The sequence below is a fragment of the Macrobrachium nipponense genome, chromosome 41 (genome assembly GCF_015104395.2).
Source record: "Macrobrachium nipponense isolate FS-2020 chromosome 41, ASM1510439v2, whole genome shotgun sequence".
Classification (NCBI taxonomy): domain Eukaryota; kingdom Metazoa; phylum Arthropoda; class Malacostraca; order Decapoda; family Palaemonidae; genus Macrobrachium; species Macrobrachium nipponense.
Window position 1 is genome coordinate 18134715 of NC_061102.1, and position 15381 is coordinate 18150095.

The 15381-nt window shown below is 44.6% G+C and overlaps 2 protein-coding genes across 3 annotated transcripts in view; both read right to left on the reverse strand.

Annotated features, from left to right (window-relative positions):
- Positions 1 to 15381, reverse strand: part of LOC135212554 (large ribosomal subunit protein mL64-like) — a 146909-nt gene that overhangs the window by 80300 nt on the left and 51228 nt on the right. The gene's annotated exons all lie outside the window — the stretch shown is intronic.
- The window catches only part of LOC135212552 (uncharacterized), a 29887-nt gene that overhangs the window by 6175 nt on the left and 8331 nt on the right, over positions 1 to 15381 (reverse strand). Inside the window, exons 5-6 of the mRNA XM_064246087.1 lie at positions 9201 to 9357; positions 543 to 724 (exon numbers count right to left, since the gene is read on the reverse strand). Coding sequence (XP_064102157.1) covers positions 543 to 724; positions 9201 to 9357 — 339 coding nt within the window. The remainder of the gene's footprint in view (positions 1 to 542; positions 725 to 9200; positions 9358 to 15381) is intronic.

The following is a 15381-nucleotide window of genomic DNA, read 5'->3' on the forward strand; positions in this document are numbered from 1 at the left end:
CCCCGTCGTAACCCGGGGACTACCTGTATGGATATCGTACACCAAGACATTACATGATAGTGACAGTAAAACCATAAAAAAAAAAACCCAGTGAGTAATTAAAAATCAAATATATTATGTTTGTTATGTATGCATATTGGTCATCTTACGTTAAAGACAATTTCCTTTGAAGTTTGATTAGTTGCGGAAGGTAGCAGTTCATGACGATTAATAAGCTATCTTCAAATCCCAGAATCATTCAAATCAAGATCACAGTGCAATGATCTATTACACAGCAGTGTTCCCATAATTTAAAAAATGATGGTAATAAAAGAAAGGGTGAGGCAATAATTCACAAATACTAGCCTACAATAAAAATTGAGCAATATATGAGGGTCAAGATTCTATATTTTAACATACTGTATACAAATTTCTATGTCCAATTCTATCTAATAAAAATAAATATAAAAGGTGTCCAATTCTATCTAATAAAAATAAATATACTAAAAGGTGATTAAGGCATTTCATGGAAGTCTTACAAGGATAGCCTCAGATAGTCTTACCTGTACTGAGGATCTGCCATTACAGTGTCATAATCAGGTACATCATGGCCCACAACCAATGTTTGGCTCTCCTGATCCACAGGTCCAGAAACACTGCCAAGATATCGGAGAACAGACTGACCTGCCTGTGCTTTAAGCATTAAGAATTTATAGCACCTCCAAACAATGCTGATACAATAGCCCTGTGGGAAACAAAAAAATACTTTATTACTTTTGGGAAGAATTGAAAAAAGTATTAGTACAAGTAGGGAAAAACTCTCTATCACGAGAGTATACATAATGTTCTAAAGGGTCCACAATAATACAGTGTTAAGAGTCTGTGTATAATTTTTAAGACTTTACAAAAAGCTTTCGAACCCTTCCCTGGGTTCATCTTCAGTCCAAATGAACAATTAGTTACAACATGTACAGAGGTAAATTTAAAAAAAAAAAAGTCGTTGAAGATAGTTGACACCGGTTGTCGAGCTAACGACCGGTATCAAAGATCTTCAACGACTCTTGTTTTTAAATTTACCTCTGTACATGTTGTAACTAATTGTTCATTTGGACTGAAGATGAACCCAGGGAAGGGTTCGAAAGCTTTTTGTAAATTCTTAAAAATTATACACAGCCTCACTTTATATTATTGTGGACCCTTTAGAACATTAGTACTAGTATTGTGATTAAAACACATGCAAAATAATCACCATTCAATAATGGCTGAAGCAACCAAGCTAGATCATTGATTGGTCCTTATCATCAAAACGACTAATGTAACGGCTATCACCAAGCTCTAGATCAAAATAAAAAAGCTGATTCAGTAAAGCTATCATTACTCCAATTTAATAAGTATTTCTGTCAAACTCCTGAAATGAAGACTGCATCATAATTATTCTAAGTATACTGCAGTGCTTTGAGTTGCAACAAGAAATTAAAATTAAAACAGATGAATGGACCTCAAAGTCATATTTAATAGCAACATAATTATTATAACCAAGATTACACTGCTAAACTTCAATATAGATGAAGCTGATGATTTAGGTGTAACAAATGAGGCCTGTAGTGCAAGAGATGTATAACCCTCAAAAATGGCAGTTTGGAGTTATAGGCGGGAACGTGTTGTCTGTATATTAAAAAAAAAAAAAACTTGTATTGATGTTGGAAAAGGTGAAGCAAACTTCCTGCGGGGTTTAATAAGGTCTAAAGTGGCACGTTTTAGTCAAACAAAAGGTGGAGACTAACATTAGATCGGGTGCGAAAGTGTTCTAATTTAAGAGGGTGCTGCGCCAAATTAGAGCGAAGTATTATACTGTGCCCCACAGATTGCTTTCTCACAAACTTTAAACCAAAGTAGACAATCGTTTTTTGTTCTCTTTTTTGCTCTCATTTTTTTCTCCCTCTCATTTTCTCTATTTCTCTCTATTTTTGTTTCTCTCAATTTCTCTGTCAATTTTCTCTTTTTATAATTTGTTATTTCTAAATTTCACTCAATATTTTTTGTTTCTTTCGGTTTTCTCTTTTGCCCTGATTTTCGCTTGATATTTTTCATTTTTCTCTTGATTTTTCTCTTTCTCCTGATCTGAGTTGGAGGGTGAGGTGTTGCCAATGTCCAAGGAATTAGGCATAACAACATATGTACTAATTAATTTTTAAAGAACTCTTCTTATTCCTTACAATCTTTAAAAATGACCCTAAAACCATGTTTTTGAAAAAAATGTTATTGTTATTATACAATTAAGTTTGTTCATACTTACCTGGCAGATATATATATAGCTATATTTTCTGACGTCCGACAGAAATTTCAAAACTCGCGGCACACGCAAGTGGGCGGCCCCAGGTGGTAGTACCCCATTCCCGCCCCGCTGGGAGGGGCGGATATCAGGAACCATTCCCATTTTCTATTCATATTTTTATTAATGTCTCTGTCTCCTGAGGGGAGGAGGGCGGGCACTTTAATTATATATATCTGCCAGGTAAGTATGAACAAACTTAATTGTATAATAACAATAACATTTTGTTCATGCCACTTACCTGACAGATATATATATAGCTGAATCCCACCTTCGGATGGTGGGAAGAGACAGAATAGGATTTTTTTTTTTTTTTTTTTTTTTTTTTTTTTTTTTTTTTAGGAAACTTAAATTAAGTAGATGATATACATCTTGGTTCCTTACCTGTTTGCAAAGTAGACTATGTGATTACTGTCACGTAAGGCTGCTTTTGCTTAACACAGAGTTGCCAGCCAGGTGGAGACCTGTAGTGCTGGTGCGCTCTGGATGATCTGTCAACGGGTGCGAGACCTCAGCGTGACAAGACCATCGAGGCCATACAAATGAGGGCAACGAAGCAACTGACCACCACCTGACCAACTATTCACAAAAAACCCCTTAAAACTAACTAAAGGATGGGAGATCTTCACATAAGACTCACCACAACTAAAAACACAACCAACCTAACCTAAACCTAACTAAGGGATAGGGAAAGAGCTACTTCCGGACCCCAATACTGTGTCCGCAGAAACGTATGGCCCCAGTGCATTACAATTGTCATAAATCGTTCTCACATCCCTTAGGTAATGTGAGGCGAAGACGGAGTTACTCCTCCAAAAAGGTGCAATCAAGGATGTCCTTGATTGACATGTTCTTTTGGAAGGCAAGAGAGGTAGCGACGGCTCGAACTTCGTGCGCTTTTACCTCGGAAGAGGCTCAAATCAGTCTTCTGGAAAGATGAATGAGCCTCCCGAAGGTGTCCCTTAGAAAGAAAGCAACAGCATTCTTCGATAAAGGTAACTCTGGTCTCTTCACAGAGCACCAGAGGTTACCTGAGGGACCTCTTACCTCTTTCGTTCTATGCACGTAGAACTTGAGAGTCCTGACCGGGCACAGGACTCTCTCTGGTTCTTGGCCCACCAGACTTGACATACCCTTGATCTCGAAAGTCTTCGGCCAAGGGTTCGAAGGATTTTCATTCTTCGCCAAGAAAGTTGGGTTCAACGAGCAGACAGCATTGTCCCCTTTGAATCCCATTAACTTGCTAAACGCTTGAATTTCACTAACTCTCTTAGCCGTCGCAAGAGAAGTTAGGAAAAGAGCCTTCCTTGTCAGGTTTCGAAGAGACGCTGCCTGAAGCGGTTCGAAAGTGCTCGACATAAGGAATTTAAGGACTACATCCAGGTTCCATGATGGAGGTCTCATTTGAGGAACCTTCGAGGTCTCGAAAGACTTTAAAAGGTCATGATGTCCTTGTTGTCAGACAGGTCGAGGCCTCTGTGCCTTAAAAACCGCTGACAACATGCTTTTATATCCCTTGATGGTAGGGACGCTAATTTCTGCACATCCTGAGAAAGAGCAGAAAATCAGCTATCTGGTTCACAGAGGTCGAGGAAGAGGAAACTCCCTCCTTTTTACACCATGCCCTGAAGGAAGCCCACTTCGATTGGTAAACAGCTCTTGTGGAAGCACGTCTCGCATGTGCGATTGCTCTCGCAGCTGCTTTCGAAAAACCTCTCGCTCTGGCCAACTTTTCGATAGTCTGAACGCAGTCAGACCCAGAGTGGAGAGGTTTTGGTGAAACCTTTCGAAGTGAGGCTGTTTGAGTAGATCTTTCCTCCAGGGCAATGTCCTTGGAAAGTCTACAAGGAAAGACATGACCTCTGTGAACCATTCTCGCTGGCCACATCGGAGCGATCAGGGTTAACCCTCGTCCCTTCCGAGGCCGCAAACTTCCTCATGACTTCCCCCACCAGAATCTTGAATGGTGGGAAGGCGTATAAGTCTAGGCCCGTCCAATTCCAAAGCAAAGCGTCTACCGCGATTGCTTCTGGATCCAGGACCGGGGAGCAGTAAAGAGGAAGTCTCTTGGTCCTTGACGTTGCGAATAAGTCGGACCAGTGGACGTCCCCACAAGGTCTCGACAAACGTCTTCGTTTCAAGGTCATTCCGTCGGTAGGACTTGGTCCCGACGACTGAGAAGGTCTGCCCTGACGTTTTGCACTCCTGCAATGAATCTCGTCAGGATAGTCACCTTTTTTCTCTTTGCCCACAGCAGAATCTCTCTCGCTAGGGAAAACAACGTTCTGGAGTGTGTTGTTCCCTGGTTTTTTAAATAAGCGAGTGCTGTGGTATTGTCCGAGTTTATCTAACAATCTTGTTCTCCAAACTCTTTTCGAAGAACTGCAGGGACAGAAATACTGCTGCCAGTTCTTTGACATTTATATGCCAGGCTACCTGTTCCCCTCTCCAGGAGCCTGACTTCCTTTCCCCTTCCCCCTAGTGTTGCTCCCCATCCTGTGATGGAAGCGTCTGAAAACAACACTAGGTCGGGGCTCAGAAGACTTAGGGACACGCCCTCTTGAAGCTTCTGAGGGTCCAACCACCATCTTAGTGGTTCTTGATTGGAAGCGATATTCCCTCAATATGGCATTGAGATCGTCCTTGGCCTTCCACTCGTCCGCAAGGAAAAATTGGAGAGGCCTGATGTGCAGTCTTCCCAAGGAAACAAACCTTTCTAGCGAGGAATGGTCCCCAGCAGACTCATCCATTCCCTCGCCGAGCAAGTCTCTTTCCTTAGAAAGGCTGAGATCTTTTCTAAGCCTAGCCGCTGACGTTCCTGGGACGGAAACGCTCGAAAAGCCACTGAATCCATCTGAATCCCCAGATACACGATGGACTGTGTTGGGTCAGATGCGACTTTTTCGAGGTTGACCAGAAGTCCCAGGGACTTCGCTAAGGCTAAAGTGAACTGCAAGTCCTTCAGGACACTTCTCTCTCGACGACGCTCTGATCAGCCAGTCGTCGAGGTACAGGGAAACTCTTATTCCCGAAGAGTGTAGCCACCTCGCTACGTTCTTCATTACTACTGTGAACACCATCGGAGCCGTGGTCAGTCCGAAGCACATAGCTCTGAAACTGCCATACTTTGTTGTCTAAGACAAACCTTAGATACTTTCTTGAAAGAGGGTGGATCGGGATGTGAAAGTACGCGTCCTGCAAGTCTAAGGACACCATCCAGTCGCCCGGTCTCAATGCTCCCAGAACAGAATGAGGCGTCTCCATCGTGAATTTGTTCTTTTCCACGAAAAGATTGAGCCTGCTTACATCTAGAACTGGACGCCAACCTGACGACTGCTTCGGTACTAGGAAGATTCTGTTGTAAAAACTCGGAGACCCCAGTCCGCGACTTGTTCCACCGCTCTTTTGTCGATCATCTGCTGAAGGAGATCGAACAATATTTCTTTCTTCTTTTCTCCCTGATAGGGAATGGAGAAAGGTCTCTGGGAGTCGTAGAAAGAGGAGGAAGATCTAAAAAGGGGATCTTGTACCCCTGCTCCACGATCTTGAGGGACCAAGAGTCCGTGTCTCTCTCCTCTCCCCCATTTTGCTCCCGCAAAAACTTCAGTCTGGCTCCGACTGGTGTCTGAAGGACATGCTTCTCACTTGGAAGGCTTTGGCTTAAAGGAAGCTCTTCCTCGTGAAAACCCTCTCCCTCGAGGAGCTGCTCTCGAGGGGGGAGCCCCACGAAAGGGCTTAACTTTCTTCGGCGGTCGAACCGCAGCTGAAGAGGTTGAAGGTACGGCTGACCGTCTTGTAGACTGGGCCAAAAGGTCCTGAGTTGCCTTCTCTTGTAAGCTGTTCGTCAGGTCCTTTACCAAAGTCTGGGGGAAGAGATGGTTCGAAAGAGGCGAAAACAGCAAATCCGCTTTCTGAGCTGGAGTCACCGAACGAGCTGTGAAAGTTTGCAACAGCAAAGCTCCTTTTTTCTTTTTTAATAAAAGCCGTTCCAAAAAATGAGATACAAGCTCCTCCGAACCATCCCTGACGGCTTTGTCCATACATGCTAACACGCTGGACAGCTCCCCCAGACTGTGAGAGATTCTGGGCTTCTCGCTTGCAGATCCAGAACTCCCAAACACCAGTCAAGGAAGTTGAAACACTTTCCAGCGTCCTGAGCAGACCCTTCAAATGATGGTCAGTCTCCGACGAGGTCCAGGTTACCTTAGCAGAGGGTAAAAGCGACCTCCTCTGCAAATCCACTAGGCTGGAGAAATCTCCTTGAGCCGAAGAAGGGATACGAACTCCACTTCATCTTTGGTTCTATACCAAATGCCCCCTTTTCCACTAAGTCTAGTTGGAGGCAAGGCGAAGGTCGTCTTGCCTTGGTCTCTCCTTCGTACCATCCAATCTTGGAGCTTTTTAAAGGCACGTTTCGTTGAGAGAGAAGTTTTCATCTCTACAAACTCCGGGGTTTTTCCAGTTTTAGATGAAGAAAACTGCGAAGGAGGAGACTTGGGAGCTGCGGGCTGAAATTTGTCTTCAAAAGAAGAACGCAAGAGTCGTACGAGGACTTTATAGTCCGAGATAGACGGGGCTGCAGCAGGTTCCTCTTCAACCGATTCAGCCGAACTACTTAGCTCTCCTTCTTCTCTACACGGAAGAGGAGACCGTCTGTCAGGAGAGGGCGTCCTAATATCAGGTCTTGGCTTGATCAAAGGACCCCTATCCTTGCTAGAGGCAGCCTTATTTCGGCTGTCTTCTTTATGACGCTTACTGCTCGATGAAGGTAGAGCGTCCTGAGGAGGACGAGCGTCCTCAGCGCCTTCCGCAGCAGTCTCACCTGCCCGAGAAACGTCCTTACATTTCTTTTTCGCTGGCATACGTGCCTGTGCGCGTAAACTAGCGTCTGGGGGTACGACTTCTTGGTCAGAATCCCCAAAAACGTCTTGAAAGGCGGCCTGAACGTCCTGGCGAGCTTCCTGCCAAGCGTCCTGGTGAGCGTCCTGCCGAGCGTCCTGTCTAGCGTCCTGGCGAGCGTCCTGACGAACGTCCTGCCTAGCATCCTGCCAAGCGTCCTGACGAACGTCCTGCCTAGCGTCCTGCCAAGCGTCCTGACGAGCGTCTTGACAAGCGTCCTGACGAGCGTCCTGCCGAACGTCCTTCGTACAGAGCGTCTCCTCAAAAGCGTCCTGACGTAACGTCCTTCTAGAGGACGAACGAGATCGGCGAATCGCCGAAGGGGAGAAGCGATCGGAGCGAAAACGAGAAGAAGTAGGTGAAGGAGAAGGAGACTGCTTAGTCCTCTTGACAGGCAGTCTAAGGTCCTTCCTCCGCTTAGGCTCGACTGCTGCTGGGAGAGTCCTCTGAGCCATAAGCGAGGATAGCTGGTCCTGAAGGGACAAAAGAATGTTCTTCGTTGGGGAAGAATGAACAGAGGAAGCAGGACTGATCCTGTGAGAAAACGAGGGGCGAGGGGACGCCTCCTTCCTTCTCACAGGTACAGCTACCTGCTTCTCAGGTATACGCGCCTGTGCACGCAACCCAGCGTCCTCCTCGGAGGAGATCCTACCTCTCTTCTGAGGCGGAAACACGTCATACGCGTCCTCCGACGAAAGTGGCGAAAGAGGACGTGAAGCGTCCTCCGCACGAAACGTCCTTTTCAAAGGACGAGAGTCTCTCCGAGCGCTCCACCCCTTGCGTGGGGAGGACGCTTCGGAGGACGAAAAGCACTCTTTTCAGGACGCGCGCAGTCGTGGCGCGCTCCTTGGCAGCCTGGGTCTTTTACAGGGCCTGCCGAAGGGACGCCAGATCGGTGGGAAGCCCCCGTAACCCTCTTGCGGCTTTCGACATACCTACTCCCTGGGTCTTGGGGAGTTCTGATAGAGGTCTAGGCCTAGAGGCAGTATGGGGCGGCCGATCTGACGCCCCCTCCACAACACTGGGGGCACGATCACACACTTGCACCGAGCCAGTTTTCTAAGGCTTTCACTTTGTCTCCAGAGTGCGAAGAGACTCCAAAATCAGAGAGAGAGCATTCGCTTCTCCCGACACAGAATCAGAGCCCGAAGGCAACACAGGTTTAGGGGTTGTAAACACTACAGGTGTTAATGCAGGAGAGATGTTAGCCTTACCTTTGGTAGAACCACTCCTGGAGGAAGACCTCCTGATCCTATCGCGCTCCAATTTAAGGCGATAGGACTCATATACTCTCCAATCATCATCGGTCAATTTCTCACATTCATTGCACCGATTATCAATCAAACAATTAAGCCCCCTACAACTCATACATACTGTGTGGGGGTCTACCGATGCTTTCGGTAGCCTCACCTTACAATCAGCCCTCACACACACTCTGAAACTCACAACACTTGATCCAGACATATCTTATATAGAAAAGTCAATCCAAAATCAAAAAACGGTCCACTATCGCGCATGCCAATTCAACAATCCAATTCAATACCAAAAAAAATCAATCAGATACTTAAAAGCGAGTCAATTCCAAAAAAATCCTGAGCAGAGGTCTGTAAACAGATGTTTACCGACCGGCGACAGAAAAAAATATGAATAGAAAATGGGAATGGTTCCTGATATCCGCCTCCCAGCGGCGGGAATGGGTACTACCACCTGGCCGCCCACTGCGTGTGCCGCGAGTTTTGAAATTTCTGTCGGACGTCAGAAAATACAGCTATATATATATCTGCCAGGTAAGTGGCATGAACAAAAATTTATATATATATATAGTGGGAGGGGGGGGGAATAATTCAATCATAACTGGCTTCACTAATTTTGAAACTGGCTGAGGCTGTACCTGAAAGGCACATACTAGAATACATTGTCTAACAAGGAAACAAAATATGCAATAACTTAAATGTAAGAATTCATGAAAAAAATTAACACATTAACACACCTTGGCCATTAGCGTTGAGATAAAGATGACCATAACAACAAAAGTCAAGCAATTCGTATTCATTCCAAGCAGCTGCTGCTGAAGAGGAAAGGCTGGAGTTTCTCGTATAAGCTGACGAATGTTGGGCAGGTAAGACAGGTAGCCGATCATTGTCATGCTGTAAGGTGTAAAATTATATATGTATGGTAAAAAGGCTTCAGTAAAAGACACAAATATCTAGTTAAGGAAAAAAGCCATGGGTTTCCCCACCTTCAAGTAAGCATAGAGCTCAAGTTAATAAGGGCTAATGTAGACTATCAAAACTCACTTCTCACTGGGACACACATAACTTAAACCGTGTTCATGTCTAAACTTCAGCAACAATGAATATCAAATTTTAATATTTACTTGTAGCTTCAAAGGGTTAAAATATACCAGAATAAAATTTTGATATACTGTGCTAGTAAAATAAAAATGTAAAAGATTAATAATATTCCATGCATTATCAATTGATTTAGCTAACATCCTGCATTTCCATAGTTGGCATAATATGATATTGTTATGATACAATAAAGTTTGTTCATACTTACCTGGCAGATATATATATAGCTGTATTCTCCAAAGTCCGACAGAATTTCAAAACTCCCGGCGGCATTACGCAGTGGTCGGCCAGGTGGTAGTACCCATTCCCGCCGCTGGGAGGCGGGCCGTAAGGAACCATTCCCATTTTCTGTCAGATTTTTCTAGTGCCACTGTCTCCTGAGGGGAGGTGGTGGGCACTTTGATTATATATATCTGCCAGGTAAGTATGAACAAACTTTATTGTATCATAACAATATCATTTTGTTCATGAATCTTACCTGCCAGATATATATATAGCTGAATCCCACCTTTGGAGGAAGGGGGAGACAGATTCGATTTTGGGAAACAATTTCATATATATGATTGATATTTTGGTTCCTTAACTGTTAGCATAGCTGACTTCGTGAGTACCGTCACCCAAGTCTGCTTCTGCTTTACTAGAGACTCCAGCTAGGTAGTGACCTGTGAAGCTGTTGAGTTCTAGAGGATCTGTCAACGGGGGCATGACCACAATGCAACTAGATCCTATATTATAGACCTCCAATTTCGGTACTGCATTCCTAGAGTTCCAGCAAGGACGTGACCTGTGTAAGCTGGTGCGCTCTAATGAACTGTCACAGGGAGCGTGACCACAATGTGACAGATCATATAGGTGTTGTTTAGACACCGAATGCTGTTAATGCTTCACTGGAGGTGCCAGCAAGGACGTGACCTATGTAGCTGGTGCGCTCCAGATGATTTGTCAATGGGGGCGTGACCACACTGTGACAAAAACATTTTACCCTACTATGAGGGCGAAGCAAAAACATTACCACCTGACCTAGCCTATCTGGTTAAACTTCGTAAACCAAGGCTAATGGAGGGAAGGCCGCCTAAGGCGCGGCCTACCCAAGACCACAAAAAACTAAACACCTACATAAACATAATAAAAATAAAAAATAAAAAATAAAAAGAAATAAAATTAAAAAGTCCAAACTAACATATTATTTTCTAAAAGATAGGAAGAGTGCTACTCTCTGTCCCCAATATATTGTCTGCTGCGACGTATGGGCCCTCAAAGAAGGTAGCAAGTTTCTCGTATTGTAATCCTCACCTCCCGAAGGTAGTGAGAGGCAAACACTGAATTACTACGCCAAAATGTGGCATTCAAGATGTCATTGAGTGCCATGTTTCTTTTGGAAGGCTACCGACGTAGAAATAGCCCTCAGTCCATGCGCATTCACCTTCAACACTTTCATACACTGTCTTGACAGGATGAATGCACTTCCTTGATGGTGCCCCTCAAGAAAAAAGCCAAAGCATTCTTTGACACTGGTAACCTTGGCTTCCTGACCAACACCACAAGTTATCGAAGGACCTCTTATAAACCTTTGGTTCCTATCTTTTCAGACGGAGGGGTTTGACTTCCTAGCTAGTGGCTTAGGTAGTCTGCTTCGTCTCAAGAGCCTCAGCGAGGGATGTGACCTATGGGTAAGAGTTGCTTGGGTTTGGGTTGGCCGATGGGGTCTTATCCACTTACTCGGCAAAGCCTAACTGGCATTTGTCAATGGGCTAATCCACTCATATGACCATATACCTATGCCTATTAGCATAATTAAGGAGCACAACACCGATCTCGATCACCTGATCCTAACACGAGGGTAGCGCTTAATTTTAAAAAGAGTTAAACTAAAAATTAACTCACTAGTTAAGGATCAGTGTCGGCTCCCTATCCCAGCAACGTATCCGCAGACACGAACAACCAAGAGAAAAGGATCTCTTGTAGGTTGAATTGACATCCTTCGTGTAACGGGAGGTCAACACAGAATTGCATCTCCCGTAAGTGACAGCTCATATGTCCTTTATGACATATTGTTATGGAACCAAGAAGAATTCATAAAAGCTCGCACTTCATGCATAGGTTCGATGGACTGGACATGAGGAACTTCAGAACTACATCCAAGTTCCAAGACGGCAACTTGGGTTGTTGAACCTTCATCGTTTCGAAAGATCTCAAGAGATCGTGAAGGTCTCTGTTGTCCGCCAAGTCCAGGCCTCTGTGCCTAAAGACAACTAAAAGCACACTCTTATAACCCTTGATTGTAGAGACTGCAAGTTTTAGATCCCTTCTCAGAAAAGGAAGTCAGCAATCTGCTCACAGGTCGTGGTGGAGGAAAATGCGTTCTTCTTGCACCAACTCCTGAAGACTATCCACTTCGATTGTACACTGCGTTGGAAAACGCTCTTCTTGCAACTGGCGATAGCTTTCACCATTGACTATAGAAGCCTCTCGCTCTGGCCAACTTTTGGAATATCTGAATGCAGTCCAGACTCAGATAAAAGCAAGGGCTTTCTGTGGTAACCTCTCGAAGTGGGGCTGTCTGAGTAGATCTGTCCTTACTGGAAGCGTCCTCGGGAAGTCTACTGCAAAGGCCATGACCTCTGTGAAAACCACTCTCTCGCAGGCCAGAACGGGGCGAACAAAGTCATTCTCGTCCCTTCCGACACCGCAAACTTTCTCATGACTTCCCCTAAGATCTTGAACGGGGAAAGGTCGTATAGGTCCATCCCCGTCGAGTCCCAGAGAAGTGTGTCTATCGTCACTAGCAGCTGGGTTCGAAAAAATGTTTTTTAAACCCTGGGGAAGCAGTAAAAGACTTGGAAGCCTCTTCGTTCTGGACGTCGCAAAGATATCCACGAGCGGGACGTCCCCATAACCCCCACAGCTCTTGGCATACCTCCTGATGCAGAGTCTACTCGGTTGGCAGAAGTTGACCTCGTCTGCTGAGGAGATCTGCCCAGACATTCTCTACTCATGCTACAAACTTCGTAAGGATCATGACGTCCAGTTGCCCTTGCCCACAGCAAGATCTCCTTTGCCAGAGCAAAAAAGGGACTGAGACTGTGTTCCTCCCTACTTCTTCAAGTACGCCAGAGCTGTGGTGTTGTCTGAGTTGACTTGGACTATTCGACGAGAGACTTTTTCTTTGGAAAAAACTGGAGAGCTAAAAAGATGGCTGCCATTTCCTTTAGGTTTATGTGCCAGGACACCTGTTCCCCTCTCCAGGTGCCTGCTACTTCTTTCCCCCTAATGATGCTCCCCATCCCGTGGTGGACGCGTCGGAGAACAACACTAGGTCAGGGCTCTGAAGCTTGAGAGACACGCCCTCCGACAGCTACACTGGGATCTAGCCAACATTTCAAGTGATGTTTTACCTCTCCTGAAATTTCCAAGATCATGTGTAGATTCTTGTTTTCTTTCCAATTGTACTTGAGAAAAAATTGTAACGGTCTGAGGTGCAGTCTCCCCAAGGAAACAAACTTCTCCAGCGAGGAAATGGTCCCCAGTTAGACTCATCCATTCCCTCACCGAGCACGAATCTTTCCTTAGGAAGGCTAACACTTTGTCTAAGCCTTGCTGCTGACGTCCCTGGGACGGAAAAGCTCGAAAAGCCACTGAATCCATCTGAATCCCCAGATACACGATGGATTGGGTTGGGATCAGATGTGACTTTTCGAAATTCACCAGTAGTTCCAGGGACTTCACCAACGAATAAGTTGTTTGAAAATCCTTCAGACACCGCGTTTGAGTGGAGGCATGAATGAGCCAGTCGTCCTTCGAAGATAACAATTGCGAAGGAGGAGACTGAGGGGCCGCAGGCTGAAACTATTCTTCAAAAGAGGCTCGAAGCATCGAACCAAGACCTCTTCTTCTTCTCAACTGACACACGTTCGGGAAGATGGTAACCATGCTCTCTAGACAACCTCTGGAGAGCTGCATGAAATCTAGAGAGCAAGGCAACTGGCGAAAGAGCGGAACGAAGAGAAGGAGAAGGGGGACTGCCTGGACTCTTGATTGGCAGCCTATCATCCTTCTCTCGCGATGTGGCTTTGCCTTTCTCACTGCAATCAACAAAACAAGTTGTTGTTGCAAAGACACAATCATCCTTTTCGATGGAGAACATTCCTTCTCAGGCAAAAGGCTGATCCTTTGAGAAGACGATGGGCGAGGGGAAGCCCTCCTCCTTCTCACATGGAACCGCCAAGGATATATCTTAGGAGCGACCGAAGCGCTCAAAAGCATACTCATCGGAAGACGTCCTCTCTGGTGAAGATCGCAACACAGTAGAAAAGAGAGAGGACGTGAAGCGTCCCCCTCCCTGAGACCATACATCCTACATCTTAGCTCTCTTTTACTGCGGAAAGTCTTCCAATTGCCCAGGAGACGACTGCAAAGCAGAAGGAGCTAACGGACGAGAAGCGTCCCCCTCCGAGGAACCAAAGACGACGGCCGCCTGTGCGACCTATAGCGTCTTCGTTCTCCTCAGAGGGAGCGAGACCCTCCGAGAGTTCCAACTCCTGCGCGGGGAGGACGTCTCTGAAGACTAAAGTAATCTTTCAAGATTCAAATTCTATGAGATTATGAGCCATGACATCACCTATAGACGAATCTTGACTATGAGAGATGTTCAGAATCATTTCTAGATCATCTATGCTATTCCAGTTTTTCTCTGCAGGAAAAACTGGAGAGGTGTGAATTTCAGTCTATTCAGGGAAAACAAACTTCTCCAGCGAGGAAATGGTCCCCTGCAATTCATTCATTCCCTCACCGAGCATGTTTCCTTCCCTAATAAGGCTGCGTTTCACTTAAACAGGAGTAATTTGAAGACACTGTAGAAGATTGTTCATTTGTTTCTTCCTAAAAGTCTCCTTCCTGAGATCCATTACTATTCTCTGATTCTCGGCGAATGTCTGAAGAAGCATTACGTTGTGCGTCCATCCAAGCGTCCTGCCGAGCGTCGCGCTCGGCGCTGTCGTATTGGCAGCGGAAGGAGTCCCCTTCATAATCGAGCAAGGGACGTCTCGGCGAGCTAATTGACTGCATCTCTTGCACATCATTCTTGTATCGAGGGAAATCCTGTGTGCTATGCCGCTGTAGACTCGGACAGAATTCTGTTACCATGCGGTAAACAGAACCGAAAAAGGTCTAATCATATATATATATATATACATATATATATATATAATATATATATACTATATATATATATATATATATATATATATATATATATATATAATATATATATATATATATATATATATATATATATATATATATATATACATATATATATACATCACACACATATACATTTACACATTATACCTATACATATATATACACACACACATACACATACATATATATATACACATACTACATACACATATATATATATAATTTATTTATTTTTTATTTTTTATTTTTTTATTTTTTTTTTGAAAAAATTCTCGCAAAGTGAAGATGTTCAGCATGTATGCTAGAATTCCCTCAACCGAGGCTAAGGCCGTGATTGTAGGGTAGAAATACGGTTAGTCCGTCAATCCTGCAGGAGAGAGAGAGACGTAACCTACTGCGCATGGCAGACAATCAGATGGAACTGAGCACTGGCATTACGCATTAGTGACAGCAGACTCAGAGAACGTTCGTCGTTCTCCGCACTGCTCTGCCTGAGTTGCCACCTACACCATTCTACGAATGAATAGGTTTACTATCATTATAGAGCAGAAACCAAAATCCATCAAACTGGTATATTTAAGCGAAACTGAATTTGCTAAATATAAAAGGCTAACTTGG